Here is a 9304-nt window from a genome sequence, read left to right on the forward strand (position 1 = left end):
ACACACGTGTGTGTGAGGTCACGTGAAATAAAAACATGCTGATGTGACACGCTGGCGCCTGGAAACCGGAGAGGCCTCTACATGAAAGTCGTCAGCGCTAGAGGTCACGTGTCTTGCTCCTCAGTGACATCACAGCTGCACGGATATTCTAAAAATACTGATAGTCTGCAAATGCAGAGGGCATCTCCTCGCACTAGTGAGGAAGCTGTCGACACACACACACACCGCTGTGAACCCTGGGAAGATGGTCCATCACACCAAAACCCCACCGCAGTCGCACCTCTGCAGATAAACGATTCATCGTGAGGCCGTTTTGAGGTCGCTGACTCCATGTCAAAATGTTTTTGTTGATCTGGGAGAACCCGTTTCAGTTCCCAACAACAAGTTCAAACTCGTTTTTTCCCCTGATGAATAAAAACGTGAACATTTCCTGATTCTTTCAACACCTTAAAACGATTTAAAATCTTTTCAGAATTTCAGAAATTCAAAACAACACCTGTTTTAAGGACTATAACGTTCCAGTTATTGCTCATTAATGATGGTTTCTGGTGAATCCTATGGATGTAACACGTCTTTCTGTATTTACCCACTTCCTCCACCAGGCGGCGGTCATTCCTCTGGACTCACCTGTGGGCGGGTCGCCTCAGGTAAACAGATCCGCGCCTGAAGGATCCGATCTGCCACGGAAGTAAACAAAATAGGTTTGGAGAGAAGTGATCGGTATCCTGAGTCAAAAGTCAATCCCAGTTATCACAAGAGAGGAAATCTAGTAGCTTCACGGGGGAATGAGGTAATATAGTCGTTTTTATAAACGCTGATAGGTGTAGATTTAAAATGTGTTTGGAGTCTGACGTCTGGGTTCAGGTAATAGATTGTAGAAGCGCTGTGTTCTGGCCCATAACTGATTGTAATATAGTTTATAATCATCTTAATTTTGTAATTTATACAAATGAATTTAATAGTTTTGTGGGTGATCGATACAAAAGGCTTGATGGGTTGAACTGACGTCACGCGTTGCTATACTGACGACGGTCAAATAAAAATAATTAAAATATAAGTGAAATAAAATTTTGTCATTATGGTATATTTAGGGATTTTTGACACTTTATATTACATAATAAATATGAAATATTAATAAATATATAATAATATAAAATAATAAAACAATAAATAATAATAAAATGTTATTAAATAGCAAATTAGCTTAGCTTAGCCGGAAACAGGTACATAAATCAGTACACATAACAGTACAAAAGTACACTTAACAGATTATATTCCCGATATTCTTTTTTATCCCAGGAAAATTGAAACTTTAATCGAATAATGTTTTAAATTTATTTTTAGGCTGTTTTTGTTTAAACTACAGGTACAAATTTAAATTCTGTCACTTGGTTTTAGCTTTTATGCTAATCTAAACTAGCTAAAAGCGGAGTCAGTTTCTAATGACGTCACGACGCAGCCTCCCCGTGACGTAGACGGAGGACTGCGTCACGCGCGCGGAGCTCCGCCGGCTGGGCCGCGGTGAGGAAGAGGTTAACCCGGATGGAGGCGATCGTGTCTGGTCAGCCGGCGCTGCTGCAGTCCGCCTGATGTCAACCGGAGGAGCCGCCGAGGACGAACACCGCGACATCCCGGACAACCTGCCCGGGTGATGCGCCTGATTGGCGGCCTGGAGGCTGACGGAGAGCCGCGGAGCTCCATCTGAAGGTAGGAGGAACTCCGCACTGATTCATGTCCGCCGCAGCCCGACAGGTACGGAACCTGACCGCCGTCATGCGTGTGTTGACAGTTCATTTACTGGTTTTAGTTTAGAAATTTATTTATTGATCGATTATTATTAATTGGCGGCTGTGTCTTAAGTTTCATTCTCAATTATTCCGGTGTTATCAATCAAACATCCCGTGAGAACATAAATCATCCTCTTCCTCCTTTGGACGCATTTAACGCGCATCGGCTCTGCTGCACCTGTTTAACCGCAGCCAAACCTGGCTCCGTCCCGGTGCCGTGCTGGTGTGTGTGTGTGTGTGTGTGTGGATGGGGGGGGGGGTTTCCTCCTTCTGGGACGGGGACAAAGTGTTTCCTCTGCTGCGGGTTTTTTGCGGGGCTTCTGGCGCAATGCTCAGTGGGAAGGACGCGCGATGCTGCAGCCGCTTCTGCATCCTTCTCCGTGGGTTCCAGGGACGTCATGAGACGGAGTCTCCGCGTCCTGAACCCGGACCCAGAGCACCTCCAGTCCCGGCATTTAAACATTTGCATTAGTGGCGGCTTTTTGCAGAAAGTGGGTCTGAATGCGGCGGTTCCGTGCGGGCCTGCAGCTGACTGTGATTTAGAGATAATCCCTCCTGCAGCCCTTGTAGTCCAGACCCCCCCCCCCCCATACACACACACAGCTCCACTCGGGCTGTATTGACATTTTTGGACCTATTTATAAAGCCTCACATTGAGCCTCAGCTGTGTGGGTGCTGCTCCGAAGCTCCTGGTTCTGATTGAACAATCATTCTGAGCCCGATGGGACCACGCTAGTGGACAGAGGTGAAGATGATGAAGAGTAAAAAGACTTGATGTTATTTTTTAGAAGCATTACAGCATAAAAGTAAAGGGTTTATATTTAATCTCTTTATTCATAGGTGTGCTGAACCAATCAGAGTCGATGTTCATCCCCTCCAAAGGTGTGTCTCACCTGGAGCCGAAGTTTCACAGCATCTCTGAAGGACAGTTGTGAGGCCCCTGGTGGTCCACCCCCCGAGTCCTCTGTCCTATCAGCAACTCTCTCTGAGTGTGTGTGAGCAAAGTCAGCCATATTTAATGAGGAGGAGGAGGATGAAGAGGGCTGCTGCACCTCCTCTTCATCCTCCTCCTCCTCCTCCTCCTCATGTCGATTCATTAATCCAACCTGATGTTAGGTTAGGGCTGACACGGTGAAACAGTCCAGGTTCACACAGTGAAACAGTCCAGACCATTACAGAAATACAGATGCTTCGTTTTCACCAAAGAGTTAAATTGATCTGCAGTTAATCATTATGCGTATTAACCAGTAACTAATCGGGGATTTCAGTATCAAAAAGAAAAAGATGCATCTTTAGTTAATCCAAAATTGGGGTCAACATTACTTGTCATAGAAAAATATTCCTTCCGTCCTGGACACAGTTCTTTATTAACCAAAATCAAGGGTAATGTATTCGAGAAATAACTCCACAATCAGTATTTCCTGAAATTCTCGCTGACATTCGTCCTGACGTTGGATCTCGTGCTGAATGTTTGCCTTGTTTCAAATCCGATGACACTTGAGCCGAAAACCTCTTTAGTTTTGATGCTTGTGTCTAAAACCTTCGCAACAGCCGGCGTCAATTATGCATCTCCAATGAATGATTATAAAGCTCCTTTGTACGGCCACAGATTAACATGTGAACGCCCCCCCCCCCCATTAGAGGCATTAGAGTCCACAGCATCGCTGGGACCGTGTCAGTAAACCTCTGTAGCTGCTCCAAGATTTCTAATCTACCAGCGTGACCCACATGCTGTTCAGGACAGAGGGTTTAGCCCCTCGTCTTCAGCTCTTTTCATTAAACTGCAAAGAGCTCAAGAGCTAGAATGGGAGTGTGTGTGTGTGTGTGTGTGTTTGTTTATGTGTGTGTGTGTGTGTGGTAACGGGGGGTGGGGGTGGAGAGGGGTGAAACTTTGAGAGGGTTTGAACTGTAAAGGTCAGATTGTCGAGGAAGAGGAATTAATCCAGAACTCGGAATGGATTAGGAGTCACAGTCGATTGGATTGCCACGTGATCAGCTGGTGGTCAGCTGATGTTCTCATTCAGGTCACATGACCAGATCTGGTTTGCATCTGTTTATCCTGTCTGTCTTGCGGGCGTTCCTCCTCTCTGACCTTCACCTTGAACAGGAGCGGCGGCGGTGAGGATATTTAAGCCTCTGCTGGCGGTGCAGCTTTCCGCCCTGATGGCGTCTCTCCAGCTCGATCGGCAGCGGTGATACTGTTTGTCTCTTGGGGGGGGGTGAGGTTGTGAAGGGCAGGCGGGGGGGGGGGGGGGCGTGGAGAGGTGAGCTTGTCCTCAATGAGACTGGAGGTCCTGAGGTGGAGAAGCGAGTTTAAGCAGCTGGCGTTGTCATGACGACTGGCCAGCTTGGTGTTGTGTATGATTGTTGGCGTGACCTATCTGGGCCTGGAGGTGGATCGAGGGAGAATCCTGATTGGGTCCGCTTCAGAACCCGAGGACACACGTTGGTCGCGATTGGCTAATGATGAGGTAGCCCCGCCCCTTTTCATCTTCTGCTTTACTGAACAATCAAACCATAAACGTTAACGGAGGTCATAAATAAAGGGGGAAGTCGGTTTGTTTTCTCATGCTGTCAGCTTCCATTTAGGAACCAGGAGTGTCGCCCCCTGGTGGCCATAGCTGTTACTCACTGGAAAAGGTTTGCTCTGATTGGAGGGGAGTGTTTCCCAAAAGGGGAGATGGCGAGAGGGTTTATGGGGTCAGGTGGTCGGGCGCTGGGGCCTGGGGTCCTCACATGGAACCCTTGTTCCCTGTTTGGCATTCAGGCTAATCCCCTGGGGGGGGGGCATGTTGGGACCGAAAACAGACCAAGAAACATTCTTTTGTTCTTCAAACGGGGTCTTGTAGTCGTGAGCTCCGTCTGAGCTGTGATTCGCCGTACACCGGCTGCTGGGGGGGCGGAGTTTGTGATACGGGAGCCTGAGTGGGTCAAACGCATTTTTTAAATACCAACATTCTCCATCCTCCTCTTCCTCAGACTTGAGATCCTGAACCCCAACCCCCCTGGCGGCGGGAGGATGATGGTGACCTCGGGGTCCCCGGAGGCCCCCGTCCCGCTGACGGCGCTGTCCCGCTGGTACCTCTACGCCATCCACGGCTACTTCTGCGAGGTGATGTTCACCGCCGCCTGGGAGTTCGTGGTCAACTACAACTGGAAGTTCCCGGGCGTGACCAGCGTGTGGGCGCTCTTCATCTACGGGACGTGCATCCTCATCGTGGAGTGGATGTACCTGCGTCTGCGCAGCCGCTGCCCCGTGCTGCTGCGCTGCGTCATCTACACCCTGTGGACGTACCTGTGGGAGTTCGGGACGGGTTTCCTGCTGCGCCAGTTCAACGCCTGTCCCTGGGACTACTCCCAGTTCCGCTACAACTTCATGGGACTGATCACGGCCGAGTACGCCGTGCCCTGGTTCTGCGCCTCCTTCATCGTGGAGCGACTCGTCATCAGGAAGACGCTGCGGCTGCGCTCCCATGAGGGGCCGGAGGACGGATGGGCGCGGCACCGGTCGGAGGCCGGGGGAGGAGGAGGAGGAGGAGGAGGAGGAGGAGGAGGAGGGAGGAGGAGCAGAGGGGTGAGGAATGAGGCTAACGGATACCTGAAAGGGGAGTGATGGGATGAAGGCCACGCCTCCTCTTCCTCTTCATCGGCGGATTGGAGGATGGAGAACCGGACACACCACTGCGACTGTGTCTCATAGCAACCAGTTTAAAAATGGGGGCGACCCTGAGATCATCACACACACACACACACACACACACACACACACACACACACACACACACACACACACACACACACACACACACACACACACACACACACACACAAACAGTATTTCTGCTTTCAGGGACTCGTGGTTCTTTTCGGACTCTGGACAGACGTTTCTTTAACTTTACACTCAGAGGCTTTAAAAAACACTCCAGTGTTTGTTTGCTTGTTTGTTTGTTTGTTTGTTTGTTTGTTTCATCTTTGACTCATCATCATGTGATCTTCTCTCTCCTCACCGCGGAGGAGACGTTTAAGGAGGATCGGTCCGTCCCGTCCAAGGTGTTGACTTCCTTTATGCTTCCTGCTTTATCGATAGAGTGGTGGGGGGGTTTCCTCCGGCCTGCAGGTTTGGGTTAGGATGGGGGGGTCACTTCCTCTGGGGGGAGGGCACACTGGGATGCAAACAGTTTGATGTTTGTGTTTTTAGCCTGCGAGGCGGTGTTCCTGTCGGCGGGGGTGTAAACAAACATTTGTCCTCATGTTCATTGGACACGACAAAAAATAGAACATCACACACACACACACACACACACACACACACACACACACACACACACACACACACACACACACACACACTGTTCTCTCGAAAGCATGAACAATCAGAAAGTAGACTCCCCGTCCGCATCAACATCCTCGGCGATCTGGTGTGTCCCTCCCTCTGATTGGCTGAGAAAAAGTGACCCAGAACACCCCCCCACCTCCACCCCCCCACATCCACCCCACCCAAATCCTGCCTGACACACATTAAAAAAACCCCACTTGTTCCAGGAGGAATCCTCCTCTTCTTCTTCTTCTTCTTCTTCTTCTTCTTCTTCTTCTTCTTCTTCTTCCTGGACCAGTTTGACCTCAGTGGAGTTTCCTTTTTTTAAATTGGGGGTGTTGGGTGGGGGAGGGGGTCAGGATGACGTTTAAACCCTCTGAGTTGAGCTGCTGAAGCCTTCTGTCCAGAACGTTCTCCTGGAGAGCAAATGCATGAAACCTAGTCTTCCATTATAACGTATGTTTATCCAGGAGTCACTCCTCTGGGGGGGGAGGTGTGGCGACTGGGGGCCAGTCCGGTACTGGTTCCTGTTCCTAGCATGTTGAGAAGGATCCCCCCCACCCCAAACCGGTCCTGGTGAGAAGGTCGCGACCTTTGCGTAGTTCCGGTTCTGATCAGGTTTAATTCTAAGAGGAACCTCAGAATGAAATAATAAATAAATAAGACGTTTATTTATTCATTCTCCTCGGCGATGGGTCACATGACCAGAGACCTCAGGCTGTTAACGGCATCAGAAAACCTGCCGCGACTCGTTTAAACGTGACGAACTCGGTGGAGCTCACAGATAAAGTCCTGGTGTGTGTTCCATTCAACACTTGGCGTGACTCAGACGGGTGGAGTCACACCAACCTGACCGACAGGTTTGGTTCATCACTTTGTTTTGACTCCATCACCTCTACCTGGCGTTTCACCGCCATCCTGGGTTGGATGGGGAATTTCCAGGGTTATACAAAAACTATGTGACAGTTTTTAACTTTATTTAAGAAGACTTTTACTGATAAAACAAACCCACCCGGACCGGTTAGACGCTCCATCATAATCATACAGGAGCTGACTATTTGCAGTCGGTGGATGTGGAATTCCTGCATAAAACAGGTCTGACCTCTTTTTTTTTTTTTCTGCGGTTCCAAACCACCGGAGGGATTGACGGTTAAATGAAACGATCCTCTGCGGAACGGTTGGTGTTAATCACTCGTCTTCCCCCTGATGAATTGATCAAAGATGGAAAGTTCTTACTGTCTCCCTGTTAGGACTGGATTCTGAAGTCTCCATCGCGGGACAGGAGAACTGCTGCCACCCAGTGGGAGAACCGGGAACTGCTGCACGACCAGAGAGGAAATCTGGCATTCAGGATCAACTGACAGATGTCATTTTATTTATTTGAACAATACATTCATCTTTGTTTTTATTCCTTATGTGACTCAACAGAGGTAGGAACAGTAATCAGCTGTTCAGAGTAAACATCAGGAGAGCTGGTGGTTCCATGAGAGGATCAGCGTTGGATTAATGAAGTTAATAAGTGTTTATAGTGTTTCAAAGTCTGCATGTAAAGTCTATTAAAGCGGATTTCCACTTTGAAGCTCCAAGTCGAGAATGTTTCTTCCCCAAACTAGGTTTAGTCCACTAATTACTGGCTCCATATAAGTGCTGCACTGATTAATTTATTTCAAGTATGTGTTTATCATGAAATGAAGGATCACCTTTCATGTACAGTACTATTAAAATCAGATTAAAACTTAAAATTATTGGTGAGACATCTCTGGGAATCATTTTAATTTCTTTTTTCAAATGTAATTTCAATTATTTAAATCTTTTCATTGAAATGCAACCACCGCAATCTTTAACTAATCAGAAAATTAGTCTTTGAAAAAAGCATACTCAACTAATAACAACAGAAATACAGGCATGAAAACAGTGTTCCTATATTTACTGTAAACTATAAAATTTTAAATAAAAAAAAATATTGATTTGATATATTGAAACTGTATCCCCAATTATGCTTACTCTTAATTACTCCTTTTTAAAAAACTTAAATAATCATTAAAAATAATTTTAAATAAAACTAAATAAAAAGGAAAACGTTCCTTGATTAGCTGTCTCGTGCCTGAATGAAAACCCGTCATTGGTGAACAGTGAATATATTTTATTATTTTTCAGTCTGAATATTTATTTCCCCGAAGCACAGAAGACTTCTTATGGACAAAGAAACCACCGTCAGACCAGCGGTGAGTGTTTTATTATTTTTTAAATAAATCTTAATTTGACCATCGGCGACAGTGACATTTAGGAGGCTAATATTAGCATGGTAGCTAGCCGCTGTAGCTAAAGGTTAGATCGATTATCATTTATATTAATAAAATTAAACTGTGAGCCGAAATGTATCCTCATATCTGAACCTTTTAAAAGTTCGAATTTTCAAAAACGCGTCATTCATGTTAAATGATGGTAAATAGAGAATTTAATGGTCGTTTTGCAAACTTATCAAGAACTAGTATGGATGCTAACTAGCTACTTTATCTCAAACTACAGCTAAAACAACCATGCTAGCTCCTTGCTCCGTTCTGCACAGGCGCGTAAATGGTCCTGAAAGTCAAAGAAGATGGCCTGAGATGTGCCTGTTTGGAATTCTTCGTTATAGAAGTCCATTGCGGTTTCAGAATTCTTTAAATAAATGAACTGATAAATCTGTTCTGGGTGTGTCGATCAGATTACTAACAACAATTTTTTTTGGACTCTGTTCAGTAACTTTAAAATTTATTTCCACCTGGTGAGGTTATGGAGGTCATAACCTTTATATGTTGTTTGTTTGCATAAGAAGCCTCTTAACAGCTGTCAACATATTTTTAATGAAAGATTTTGCAGAATTGGATCTCGGTTTAAAGATTATTTGATCAAATCCTAATTTGAATATTGTTGCTATTTTTAAAATACCGTTCCACTCTGAGTACAGACGTTCATCGCATTTTGACAATACACCATATCATGTCATTAGTATTATTATTGTTATAATTATTAACCACTGGAAATACTTTTCTGAAACTATTATTATGTTAATTTATTTGATGACAGACAAATATTCCAAATCACCAATAGGGAAATTTAAAAAAAAAAATTGCAGTACCGTTTATGGCCACACGGTGACCTCTTTTCACCAGAAAAGACAGCAGCTGCGTCGCAGGTTGATCCTGACTCATCAGTCTGC

General features: G+C 46.0%; 1 protein-coding gene across 3 annotated transcripts; it reads left to right on the forward strand.

The window, feature by feature from the left end:
- The first annotated feature begins 457 nt into the window (after positions 1–457).
- Positions 458–7831, forward strand: tmem229b (transmembrane protein 229B). 3 transcript variants are annotated; one of them, XM_068338444.1, is made up of 4 exons: positions 458–790; positions 1399–1707; positions 2628–2669; positions 4767–7831. In XM_068338444.1, exon 4 carries the CDS (start codon positions 4807–4809, stop codon positions 5398–5400), a length of 594 nt encoding a protein of 197 aa, XP_068194545.1. In that variant the 5' UTR covers positions 458–790; positions 1399–1707; positions 2628–2669; positions 4767–4806; the 3' UTR covers positions 5401–7831. The 3 variants fall into 3 exon arrangements, with proteins under 3 accessions (XP_068194545.1, XP_068194544.1, XP_068194543.1); XM_068338443.1 differs by lacking the exon at positions 2628–2669 and having other exon boundaries at positions 1399–1752; XM_068338442.1 differs by lacking the exon at positions 2628–2669 and having other exon boundaries at positions 495–790.
- Positions 7832–9304: the final 1473 nt, after the last annotated feature.

Source organism: Antennarius striatus, chromosome 17 (genome assembly GCF_040054535.1).
Source record: "Antennarius striatus isolate MH-2024 chromosome 17, ASM4005453v1, whole genome shotgun sequence".
Lineage (NCBI taxonomy): Eukaryota > Metazoa > Chordata > Actinopteri > Lophiiformes > Antennariidae > Antennarius > Antennarius striatus.